Source organism: Bison bison, unplaced genomic scaffold (genome assembly GCF_000754665.1).
Source record: "Bison bison bison isolate TAMUID 2011002044 unplaced genomic scaffold, Bison_UMD1.0 scf7180017864531, whole genome shotgun sequence".
Taxonomy (NCBI): domain Eukaryota; kingdom Metazoa; phylum Chordata; class Mammalia; order Artiodactyla; family Bovidae; genus Bison; species Bison bison.
The window spans coordinates 2,616,036-2,630,040 of NW_011495081.1; the positions used below are offsets into that span (position 1 = coordinate 2,616,036).

Sequence of the window (14,005 nt, forward strand, 5' to 3'; positions counted from 1 at the left end):
AATTTTGCTTTATATTTTAAAATTTATTAGAGATATAAAGATTTGTCATTCACATGCCAGTTGGCAGATTTGACCATTTTATCATGATAAGATTATCTCTTTTTACTTCTAGTAATATTTCTGTCTACTGTATCTGATACTGTATTATCTTTCCTTTGTGTAATGTTTGCACAGCACTTTTTCCATCTTCTTATTTTTGACTTCTCTGTGTCCTAACAGTTGTCTTTTACAAGCAGCCTATCATTTGATTTTGAAAATCTTTTTATAATCAGAGTATTTAGTCCAGGAGTATTTATTATAATTACTGGTGTATTGGGGTTTAGATCTGTCTACCATCTTCCTGCTAGCTTTTTAATGTGTCAACTTGATCTTTTTTCCTTTTTCTCTTCTTTATTGCCACCATTTTTGTTATTTATTTTGTTATCTTGTTATCTATCTGGTCTCTCTATCTGCTCATTTGTTATACATTATTTTACAATACTTTTTAAGATTACCCTAGAGACCACAACATACATAATTGCTTTATGAACGTCTAATATAAATTAGTACTTTAGCCTCTTTCTAGACATTGGAATTTCAAGAATTTATAACATATAACTACATAGTGTCTTTTGTGCCACTATTGTATATTTTAACTTTACATAATATATTTTGAGCCTATAGGAAATTATTTTTATAATAAGTAATATATAAGTAATATAATCAGATCAGATCAGATCATAAAATATAATAAAAATATAAGTAATCATTATTCATCTGGATTTACCCATACATTTACACATTTTACTGCTCTTTCTTCCATCATGATTTGCCTTCTTTGAGAACATATTCCTCCTACTTGAAGAAAGCCATTTTGTATGGGTCTCCTATTGGTGAGGCTTCCCTGGTGACTCAGAGGTTAAAGTGTCTGCCTGCAATGTGGGAGACCTGGGTATGATCCCTGGGTTGGGAATATCCCCTGGAGGAGGAAATGGCAACCCATTCCAGTATTCTTGCCTGGAGAATCCCATGGATGGAGGAGCCTGGTAGGCTATAGTCCATGGGGTCGCAAAGAGTCGGATACGACTGAGCAACTTCACTTCACTTCCTACTGGTGAATATCTCAAAATATCTTTGTATTTTCAATTTTGCAGGCAATTTGTCAGTTATTTTTGCCTTCTGGGTTTATTTTGGTTCTGACTGTTGCTCCTGTGAATCTAATGTGTTTTTTTTTTCCCCTTCTGGCTGCTCTTAATATTTACTTTCCTTTTGTCTTCACAAATTTTACTATTACAATCCCAGGATGTTTTATGTTTGTATCCTCTTTGAAGTTTATTGTTATTTTTGAATATATAGTCTTCAAATGTTGAATCATTTTTTAAAGCTCTTGGCTACTATATATTTAAATATTGCTTTTACTTGATTTTCTGTTTCCTCTCCTTTGAAATTCCAGTTAAACATATGTTAGATCTCCTTACCATGTTACATGTCTCTTATGCTTTGTTCTGTATTTTCAAATTATTTACTGTGCTTGAAGTCTTAATACTTTCTACTAAACTATCCTCCATGTCACTAATCCTTTCTTGAGCTATTTCTAAGCTGCTCTTAAACTTATCTATTGAATTTTTAATTTCAATTATTGTATTTTTCTGTTTTCCATTTTGATATAATTTTCATCTTGCTATTTTCTATAGAGTCATTTTCAGGCTAATATTACCTAATTTGTCCTCTGTGTCTCATGAACATGTTAGTCAATATTTTAAAGCCTATTCCAGTAATTCTATTCTGTATCCTGTTTATCTATTTCTGTTATCTATTGCTTAGGGTGGGTTTATCTAGTTATTTTTTATTCGATTCCATATGTTGTTTTTAAGAGGGCTTCCCGGGTGGCACTAGTGGTTAAAAAAAAAAACAAAGCCTGCGAATGCAGGAGATGCAAGAAATGCAGGTTCGATCCCTGGGTCCAGAAGATCCCCTGGAGGAGGAAATGGCAATGCACTCCAGGTTGCTTTTAAGAAGTCTTGGAGTTATTTTGAAAGCCTGAAAGATAGTTTTCTCCAGATACCTACTATTGCTTCTATCAGGCATTTCATCTAAGAACATAACACCCTAGAGCAACATGAATTGAACTGATTGGAAATTGGATTTCTGTCTTTGTGTGATATATTTTTGGTCTACTCTTCCACTAGTTTTATAGCCCTTTTGTGTCCCAACTGAAATTCTGGGACTATGATCTGGTCACATCCATTAAATGGGTTCTAAATTCAGTCTTTGTCCCTCATCCTATGAGGATGCTCAGAGTTCTCAGTTTCTTAGTCTCTCATGTTCCACTTGCAAACAAAGGCTTTGATGGGGAAACCAGTCCAGTGTTGGGTTCACTTGTTTACACTTTCCTTTTCTCTCCTCAAATCTCAGCTATGTTCATAGTTCTCTGATCCCTTCAAACAACTACTTTTAATTAGCTTATTCAGCTTTTCTAGGGTTTTTTCATTGGGGTGATTGGTCTGATCAAGCTGAACTGCTGTAGACAGAAATATAAGTCATTGAATATATTGATTTTGATTATCCCCTGGAACATATGCTCTGTAGTCATTGGAATGTTATATTTTATTTGTATCACAAGTATCTAAATCAGTGCCTGACCTTTATTAGCTTCCCAGTAAGTATTCATTTATTATTTGTTCTTGAAGCTGAGTATTGGATAGTCTAATTTCTTTCCAGTGGTCATGTATGGATGTGAGAGTTGGACTGTGAAGAAAGCTGAGCGCCAAAGAAGTGATGCTTTTGAAATGTGGTGTTGGAGAAGACTCTTGAGAGTCCCTTGGACTGCAAGGAGATCCAACCAGTCCATCCTAAAGAAGATCAGTCCCTGGTGTTCATTGGAAGGACTGATGCTAAAGCTGAAACTCCAGTTCTTTGGCCACCTCATGCGGAGACTTGGCTCATTGGAAAAGACTAATGCTGGGAGGGATTGGGGGCAGGAGGAAAAGGGGACAACAGAAGATGAGATGGCTGGATGGCATCACCGACTCGATGGACGTGAGTTTGAGTGAACTGCGGGAGTTGGTGATGGACAGGGAGGCCTGGTGTGCTGCGATTCATGGGGTCGCAAAGAGACACAACTGAGCGACTGAACTGAACTGAACTGAACTGTGTCTGTAATTCACAGTAGCCTTCCAACTATCTGTTATATGTTAGCAAGCAGAAAAGTAACCCAGCCTCCTATACTGTTATTCCAAAACAGATGAATATTATTTACTGAATACATTTTGAAAGGGTTACATAAAGATAGAGATATAATTGTATTTCATCCCTTCTAAAATGTACTTTCTTTAAGTCAATATATGAGTTGTGAATGACCAAATCAATTTTTAGCAAGTATTTCCTGAAGGGAAAGACAATAGTCAGTAAAGATAATTCTGTCAAAAATTTTGAGCAGATTACATGAAACAAAAATAATGTCTTTTCATTCCATCTCTACAGTGTATAGAAATATTCTTTGAGCAAGAGTATCTTTTAATAGTACTTAAAAAATGATTGCAATTAATATCAAAATCAAAATATCTTGGACTCTTATATGGTATGGCAAGCATTAACATATCAGAAAGTGAATGGTTCTCAAATTATAACAGGAGCATGGTGAAATGGAAGAAGAAATACAGCCCAGTAGCAGTACATAAAAGAGACTAGAGAAGAATTCTTCATAGTCAGTATGGCCCTGGATTTGGTGTGTTTGGAGCAAATCCCTACCATTGCTGCCAGCTTTCAATTGGCAGCCCAGTGACCAAATCATGAAAAGAATCTCTAAGGGAAGAAAAGCAACCTGGAGCAGAAGGAGAGGTAACATTTCTTGAGGGCCTCCCTTTGCATAGGCCCCTTACTGGGTGTTCTCATATACACTGATTAACATACAATTCACAAAAGCTTTGTGAGTTTGGAATTGCTCTGTTGTCTAAATGGGACAAATGAAGAGTCTGAGTTGTATAGCAATAAATGATTAAAAAGTTAATGATCTGATTCAGTCTGACTCCAGAACTTACTGAGATACTTCTACCATACCAGGCTGCTTCAACAGGGAGAACCTTAAAACACCAGGAGACGCATGGAACTAAAACTGAGGGATATTAATAACTTGTCCAATACCACAGGGTTAATAAGTTTCATAAGCCCATTACACAATAAGTATCAGAACTAAGATTTAAATGTTAGGTTTTATGATGCAGTTTCTCCTCTCTACTCTCTCACTGTTGTTTTAAGAAGAAATAAACCATCTCCACAATGATTTATATACACTTGTATATATGCCTTTCTATATTGTGTGCTCTTATTCATTTGTATGTTCCTATATCCAGTACCTGGTTCAATTCAATTTAGTTCAGTCACTCAGTCATGTCCGACTCTTTGCGACCCCATGAATTGCAGCACACCAGGCCTCCCTGTCCATCACCAACTCCCGGAGTTCTTCAGACTCATGTCCATCGAGTCGGTGATGCCATCCAGCCATCTCATCCTCTGTCATCCCCTTTTCCTCCTGCCCCTGATCCCTCCCAGCATCATAATCCTTATTCAGCAAGTATTTGTTGAGTACTGAATCTGCTGTCCTATAGCTATGAAGAGATGGCAAACATTAAAAATAACTAAAGCACTTTAATAAAAAAAAATCAGACAAACTAGGCAGATTTGTCTAGGGGCCATGTCATGCCATGTCTGGGCCATGACAAGGTTAAATTGGTGAATTTGAGATCTGAAATGGCACTAAATAGAAACTTGAGAGGTTACAGTGTGGGGTGAAGAACATGACTCTTGAGCCAGACTGGACTGTTTACACTCTAATTCCAACATTTACAAGCTGTATGCCTTGGGTCACTGGCTTCATTCTCTGCCCTGTTTCTTCATCTGTAAAGTGTGTGTTATAATGCGCCTAGCTCATAGGGTTATCACAAGGATGAAATGATTTAATAAGTATAAAGCAGTTAGCCCAGGGTCTAGTACATGGAAAGCATTCCACAAATGTTTGCTCTTACCATTGCCCAAATAGGAACTATACTTTTATCCACTGGTTTAGCTCCCTCCAAATTCCTTGCTCGAGGGTTGCCTAATGAAGTGATTAAAGCAGCCAAGGGCCCTGCTCTTTGCGTACAGACCAATAAAATTTAATGACTGGAAAACAAGTAGCACACTGGGATTTCATGGGTTAATACCGATACTAACGTTAGAAGGGCTTGGATCTACTGTAATCAAACCATCATCACCACCACCACCACCCCCCCAAAAAAAACAAGTTGTATTTTACTCTTCTTATCTTATTATGGAAGTTATCACCTGGGTATGCCCCCCAAATGCACACACAAAATGAATGATTAAAGTATATGATGAAGTGAACCCTGAAATGAACTTTAAGTATATGTGTGCTATTCTTGACATCGTCTTAAGAAATGTTTGTTTTCTTCCCTTCTTTGCATTGTTCTGCTTGTGAGTCTGCTCCATATGAACAGAGTTCTCTGCGTATTCCTCTGCTAGCTCACTGTACTCTCAGATTTCACCACAGGGCTTCTGATAATGGACTGATGATGTCCTAAGTATGCAGCATAGGTGACTTAACATTAAGTTGCCTTTGTTGCTGATCCCGACTTGATGCCTCAGTTTTAGTGACTGAGCCAGTTCTAATAAGTTATATTGCTAACTATTCTTTCAAGCCTGAATCTCTTTCCATATCCATGTCTAAGATCTCAGTCCCTTCACTGGTAAATGATTTGTTCTTTTAGGAAAAATCTAGATCCACTTTTATAATATGTGGGGTAATCTATCCTTGGCTTCCCAGATAGCTCAGTGGTAAAGAATCTGCCTGATAACAGGAGATGCAAGTTGTCGGGAAGATCCCCTGGAGATGGAAATGACAACCCACTCCATTATTCTTGCCTGGGAAATCCCGTGGACAGAGAAGCCTGGCAGGCTGTAGTCTGTGGGGTCACAAAAGAGTTGGGCACAACTTAGCTACTAAGCAACAACACAACAGATCTATCCTTAACTCCTATCATTAGACTATGCAATTAGAGGAATGATGAAGTTCCATGTTCAGTTCTAAATCAAATACAGAATGTGTATTAGCTACTCTTAAATCACCAGCCTCAGTGTGTACTAGAGTCCTTTATAATCAGACAGACCAGAGTTGTAATCTAAGTACAGATGACTTGCCAGAGTCAAGATTGCCAATATTTATCATAGTCAAAGCCTCAAAAATGGCTTCCAGCAACCAGGGTATTATTGACACACTATTAGTGCCTTTATTTTCTTGGGGTTGGATTGTAGAATCATTCTCAGGTAACATGTGCTTTGAGTTACAGTTAACACTGAATTTACATCCTAGGGATCCTAAGGTAATGACAAATGATGACAATGATTTAAACAAATTCTGTGTTTGTAGTTATGGCTAAATATACTGGTTTTGCTCTGCTTTTGTGAATATTGTGATCCTCTCTGGCCAGTTCACATATTTTTGTTACTTGTAATATAACACTTGTAAAATACATATGCAGAAATACTAAAAACCCAAAATTTGAATAGAAGAAGAGGGAGGAAGGGAAGGAAGAGCAAGGACCTGGGCAGGGGCCGGGGGGCAGGGGTGGGAGGCGGTGGAGGGAGAAAGGAAAGAAAAAAGTGAGCATGAAATTGTTTATCCAGGAAAATTAACCTCAATATTGTTGCGTATGTGAAATAATGCCCCAGGGTCTGCAGTTAAGATTAAGTTTTCAACAGTTGGTTGGTAAACTTTTAGATGATTTCTTCACTCAGAATAATCCAATTCTAGAAACATAATTGATTGAGCATCAGAAAACTCTGCCTTAAACACATGATTTCCTTTGTGGTGTTGCCTCATGGTATATTATCTCCCCACATGATATTTTTATACTTGTATATGATTATGGTGAGAATTACATTTTTCTTACTTACTCTTTATCAAGCCTAAAATTATCAGAATGTTAGTGCTAAACACTTATGTTTAAGGGCATCCAAGAATGCAAACATCTCCTATAAGATGTTATTAAAAAAAAAAAAATATATATATATATATATATATATATTAGCTTTAAGTAGGCTAGGGCTATACTTTAGTCTACTTTGCCAACAAAAGTCCGTATAGTCAAAGCTATGGTTTTTCCAATAGTCATGTTTAGATGTGAGAGTTGGACCATAAAGAAGGCTGAGCACTGAAAAATTGATGCTTTTGAACTGTGGTGTTGGAGAACTCTTGAGTCCCTTGGACTGCAAGGAGATCAAACCAGTCAATCCTAAAGGAAATCAATCCTGAATATTCATTGGAAGAACTGATCCTGAAGCTGAAGCTCCAATAGTTTGGCCACCTGATGCAAAGAACTGACTCATTTGAAAAGACCCCGATGCTGGGAAAGTTTGAAGGCAGGAGGAAAAGAAGAGGACAGAGGATGAGATGGTTGGATGGCATCACTGACTCAATGGACATGAGTTTGAGCAAGCTCTGGGACATGGTGAAGGACAGGGGAGCCTGATGTGCTGCAGTCCATGGGGTTGCAGAGTCAGACACGACTGAGTGACCAAACAACAGGGCTCTAATGCCTAAGGAATTAAGACTTGCAGTAGTGATTTGTTTGAGGCTTTTGCTGCAGTGTAAAGAAGATGCCTGTAGTTCAGGATAATAACTTGATCCTAAAGGTTGTAGAAAATATGTAGGTTAGAAATTGTACTAGATCTACAATAATTAACAAAACAAAACCACACAGTACAATATGGAGGAAACGGACTTAGTAGTCACGTACAACAGTTTTAGATAGTATAAGTCAACAGTGTGAAACAAATTCTAAAATCATTTTGATTTTGAGCTGTGTTAATATCATAACTAGAACAAAGAGGCAAGAATTTATTTCGTGCTGATCATTATGGAGTTCAGATTGAGGCACATGGTCAACTGGGACACATTTAGAAAAGAGTAGCTATATGGTAAAAGACTTTTTGTATGGAAAATAGCAGAAGACACGAGGTGTGTGATGTGGAGAAATGAACACCAGAGGAGTGTGATAGCTGTGATGGTTATGATGTTTTCCATTGCAAGTAAAAGAAAAATCAAACTGGTTTTAAATAACAAAAGTAATTTATGGGCTAACTTGAAAGTTCAGAGACAAGTTGGATTTTAGGTGAGGTCAGTCTAACGGCCTGTTTAATCTTTCTCTCTGCTTTGTAGAGTTTTGGCCAAATTGGCTTCCACCCTTGCTATATCTTGAGTCAAGATATCTGCTGTCAGTGATCAGGGCTATGTGCTTTTTCATATCAAGTGAGAGTCTGAAAAAAACATTTTTCTTCCCATAGCTCATTGGAAGAAAAGAATTTTCTTTCCTCAAATCCCTGGGAAATATCTCTTGTACCTTACTGGCCAGAGCTGTGACACATGCCAATCTTAGAACAAATTATAGGGGCCATACGGTCATGTGTGCCAATTAGCTTATCAGGAGAAAGAAACCAGTTGGAGATACACACACACACACACACACACACACATGTCTCAAGGAATTGACTGGCATTATGGGGAAATGGTAGGGTAGGCCAACAGACTAGAAACTCTGATGGGAGATAATACTATAGTCTTGCGACTAAATTTCTTTTTCCTCTGGAAACCTCATATTTTGCTCTCAAGGATTTTCATCTGATTGGATGATGCGTACCTACATTACAGAAAGTAATATCCTTTATTCTGTCCATGGGGTTTCCCAGGTAAGAATACTGAAGTGGGTTGCCATGCCCTCCTCCAGGGGATCTTTCAGACCCAGGGATTGAACCCACATCTGCTTCTCCTGCATTGCAGGCATGTTCTTTACCACTGAGCCACCAAGGAAGCCCATTCTTTACTTAGATAGAACTGATTTTAATGGTAGCCATATCTAAAGAAACCTTCACAGTGATACATCAATCAGTATTTTATTAAATAATCAGGTACTTTTGCCAAGATAAGTTGACATGTAAACCAGCATCAATATGATCAGTCTCTCCCAAAATACACGGGACCTCAAAAAAAATTTTGAGTTCCTGTTGGAACAGAGAGTCTTCCCTAGTGGCTCAGATGGTAAGCATCTATCTGCCTGCAGTGCAGGAGACCCAGGTTCGATCCCTGGGTTGGGAAGATTCCTTGAAGAAGAGAATGGCAAACCACTCCGGGATTCTTGTCTGGAGAATTCCATGGACAGGAATCTGGAGGGCTACAGTCCATGGGGTTGCAAAGAGTTGAACATGATTGTTCACACTTTCATTTTCTGTAACAGAGAGACTGGCAACTAAGAGGTAGCCAACAAATATCACTACAGTAGCTAACAATAGATGTGTAAGAGGCTGCCATGGTTTTTAATTGTTTTCCATAGGATGCTACCTGGGACAAAAGTTATAGTGAGGCAGGAGCCATCAACTTAACTAAAAAACAACTGACCAAAACAAAACAAAAAACAGTAGTGACTTTTTATTACTGGGAATGTTCCAACACAGGCTAAGTGACCGTGATGTAAGCCATCAAGTTTAAGCCAAGAATACACCCAGATGTATTCTTGACATCTGGGGCAAACTGGAAGAACTCTGAATAGCCTAACCGCAAGTTCTCTACCCCACTGTGCTTCCACTGAGAAGGCTCCTAACCAAACAACACTCCTTGTCAAAGGGATCAGGCATAATACCTGCTTATCCCTGATTAGCAGGTTTCAGTTCCCTTCCAGCACATGGGATTATTCACACAAGCCAACACATTCATCTGTGGGCATGTGCCACCCCACTCTCTTGATACTATAAAATCTGCCTCCCAAAGCCTCTGTCAGTCCACTCTGTTCCAGAATGCAGCACCTGTGTAGCCTTGCATGGCATTTGGTGTCCTCCCCTGAGCTGTGAATGGATGTGATTAATAAGCTGTCAATCTCATCTGTCCACTGTTGAGTGCCGAGTGTTCGCTTGACCATTTTCATAATCTTAGAATGGAAATCCCTTCCTCACCAATGGGATGAATGAAAAATGATTAAAAGAGTCTCCTCCCTCCTCTGCCCCCCAGCAGTGATGGTGGAAAGGGAAAAGATTGAAACATCAGTTAAATAATTGGAATAAGTGATTTGTGAGTTGCCATCCAATCCCAAGATTCTACTAGTTCTGTTTTCGATGCTAGCATTAGCATTGCTTTTATATTTTCCAAATACAGACCTAGCAGTTTGTTTGTCTCTCTTCTCTAGTACCCATTGGGTTGTTTTGCAAATTATTTATACATCTCTTCCTGTCAACTCAAAGCTCAGAAAGCCATGCTTTATTAATCTTTGTTTACCTCAGAATAGCATAATGCCTGACACATAGCAGATACTCAGTGAATATTTGGTGAGTGAATCTGAAAATCATTTTCTCCATTGAAATTTGAGAAAAAAATTGCCAATGAGCTGTGAAATTCTCCTTAAACAACATCACATATAAGTAAATCTAATAAATATGAATTCCCAACACTGTTGAACTCTACACTTACTCCACACACCTGTAGATGGAAGAATGAGGTCTTGGCAGTGTTGACCATTTTTTTCCCCTTCTCTTTCCCCTTCCAAAATGTGTGCCAGTTGCCCTTGGGTTTCTAAAGAACCCTGAAGGCAGCATCTCACTTTGTGTAGGAAGGAGAATCAACATAGTTGTAAGGTGATCCCAGCTCCTTGCCTGTCTGTTGATTCTGAATGTTTCACTCACTTCAGAATCCCTGCTGAGAGCTAAAACATTATTTCTTCAAGAAGGCATTTTATTTTAGCCATAGTTTCATTCAAGTGTGCAGCTGCATAGCTCCTCTATCCTGAATTATGTGAAGAATATGGAGAAAGTTAAAATGGTTGTCTTGAAGATGTTTGACCTGTCTTTTTTTGTTTTATTACATACTATATTTAAATTTACTTACTAGGATAAATTTATTTTTTCCAGCTTTATTGAGATAGTAATTATACAGTGATACATAACACCATATATAGTGACATTTAACACTTTACAAGTTTAGAGTGTCCAGCACAATGATTTGATTTACATATATTATGAAATGATTTCCACATTGTTAACACCCATCATCTCATATAAATACAAGAGAAATACACATAAGCACAACTTTCATAAATACTACACATAAATAGTATTTCATAAATACTACACATAAATAAGTATTAACTGTCATCTTCATGTTGTCCATTACATCCCTAGTACTGATTTATCCATAAGTTTGTACCTTTTGACCACCTTCATTCAGTTCCCGTTTCCTCACCCACCACCTCTGGAAACCACAAGTCTGCTCTCTTTGTTTTTTACGAGCGTAGTTCCCCTTCACTCCCTCCCTCCCTCTCTCTCTCAAGATTTCACATATAAATGAGATCATAGAGTGTTTGTCTTTCTCTGACTTTGCATAATGCTGCAATCCATCATGTCACAAATGGCAAGATTTTCTTTTTTATGACTGAATAATAATATATGTATACATATATATATGTAGATATAGAAATACATATGCATCTCAAGTTTTCTATCCATTCTCCCTTTGATGGACACTTAGGTTGTTTTAATGTCTTGACTATTGTAAATAATACTGTGATGAATATGAGGGTGTGCTGATATCAGTCCAACACAGTGTTTTTATTTCTTTTGGATGTATTCCCAGAAATGGAATTGCTAGATAATATGGTAGTTCTATTTCTAATCTTTTGAGGAACTTCCATACTGTTTTCCATAGTCCCTGGACCAGTTTCCACTCCCACAAACACTGCACAAGGGCTTGTTCCTTTGATGGAATGGCATATGTTTCCCAGCCCATAGATTTAAGAACCTTTTTTTTTTTAAGAAAAAAATAAAAGGACTGGTCTGACAAGGGAGTTTTTCTAATTCATGAACTTCTATACCTTCACACAGGTATAAATTGTGTTCATTAGCAGGAATAAAATTATGTTAACCCACCTCTGATGTTGAAACCAAAGATACACTTTCCTTATCCAAAAGTCTTTATATAGTGCAAAGCATGTGACTGGCAGTTAGTAAATATATATTGGTTTAATAAGCTAATAATAGAGTATGCACCCTTTCATTGATCCTGGGCCTTAAGAAAGACTTTAATATAACAGAAGTGTTTTTTTCCATCTCCTGGTCTTATTCCCAGTAAACAGATCCGAGCTATCCTAGGCCAGTTCAGCCAGGCAGAAGCCTTACTAATGAAAGCTGGAGTACAGCCAGGGACTTTGGATGGAGTTCTTTTGGATCTTGGGTGTTCCTCCATGCAACTTGATACCCCTGAAAGAGGTTTTTCCCTTCGGAAGGATGGCCCCTTGGACATGAGAATGGATGGTGACAGGTGAGTATTGATAAAGCATTTTTCTCCTCATGGCAAAAAATCAATTTCTCAAAAAACATTCTGAATTTAATTTCCTTTTAAGACTGTAGAATTCCCATTACACGCCCACACCTAACACCATCCATACATAATAAATCAGTTTTGTTTGCTACTCATTATAGACTTTAGTCTTTCACTAGATTTGGGATTCTAAAAGAAAAAATCATTGCTGTCTTTACACAAAATAGTGAAGAGGATAACTTTTGTATTGATTTTCTTCTTTACAGATACAATATGATCTTTTAGGCTTCTAATATTGATAAATCTGGTATAGAAACAATGGATGCATTTTGGTGCAGACCCAACTATGCCTTTTGTGAAAAGTAAAAGGGACTTTACTTAATCCATATTCTTTTGAATACTGCATAAAGGCAAGATTCCAGAGGTCAGCGATTGTGTGTTTTGTCCTGTTTCTTGTATGGTCACAAAGATTCAACCTTCTCCAGAGAATCTAAAATTTATGGTACTGAATCAGACATAGTGCTGTGTGTAAGACAGCTTTTGATTTCTTCTTCATTCCTCACCACCTTGGAATTACATTTGTTTTCCATCATTTAAATAGGTAATATATACTAAATAACCACAAAGAGGGTCACATTCTAAGAAAGTATAGGATAACTTCTTTTAAATCTAAATAATTATAAAAGCTTAGATTAGCACTTGTCTCTCTGCCCAACTCTGGCCCAGGAACTGAATAGCCTGCATCTACAAAACAAGGCTTAAACTTTTTTTTTTTTTTTCTCATTTTATGCAAACCCACCACCAAATTATGTGTCATGGTCCATATATTTGGGAAGCTTACTTTCTAAAAAGAACATTAGACTTTCTCATATCTAAATTTGTAAACTATTGAATTACTAATCTGCAGTCCTAGACCTGCACAAACATTTGTACTGAAACATAGATTTTTCAACATTTCTTCCAGTCTGTCAGAAGGACCTATATATGAGAAGTTTAATGTCCAATTTAAGTCAACAATGTAATATTGAGTTGACCTTGACTTTCCCCCCCACAGACTTCTTCATCTCCTGGAAATTATTCACACGTAGACTGTTGCCCATGTTTTGCTATGACCTGCTAACTTAGAGTGTGACCCATACTTGTTGGAACCTTTTTGTTCTGCACCTTATACCTTCTTTTGCACAAATTGGCGTTCATGGAATGAAGAATGTGATCATAAAAGAAAATAATAAAAATCCTTTAAAGGCCGGTGACTAATAGTAAAGGTCAACTATCTTCTCATGTTTGGAGATTGAGTTTGTTGGGCAGAGGTAATAAAATGTCAAGCAAATTTCTGCTGTTCTTGTGTCTTGCTAAGAATGCCTTGTAAAATACAATGAACAACGCTTTGAGTTAGTAGTAGTAAATCTCCATATTGTTAATGTAAAATCATCATCCAACTATAGTCTGTGAATCGAGAGTTTCTGAGGTTCTCCCCTAAGAACATGAAAATAAGCCCTTGAGAATTAAACTCTAAGTCAATATGTAATAGATAAGAATAGTATTGAGTAAATATATATTGAAAAGCAGGATGGCTTCCAGGTAGATAGCATAGACTAATAAGATATGTTAACAGATCTGAAGGAATTACATAGCATCCAGAAAGGAGAAATTGGTTCACATGACTTCATAGAA

At 37.4% G+C, this 14,005-nt stretch overlaps 1 protein-coding gene across 2 annotated transcripts in view; it reads left to right on the forward strand.

Moving 5' to 3' along the window:
• Positions 1-14,005, forward strand: part of METTL15 (methyltransferase like 15) — a 220,816-nt gene that overhangs the window by 162,197 nt on the left and 44,614 nt on the right. For both annotated transcript variants that reach the window (XM_010831792.1, XM_010831791.1), the window contains one exon: positions 12,140-12,331. In XM_010831792.1, the coding sequence (XP_010830094.1) occupies positions 12,140-12,331 (192 nt within the window). The remainder of the gene's footprint in view (positions 1-12,139; positions 12,332-14,005) is intronic.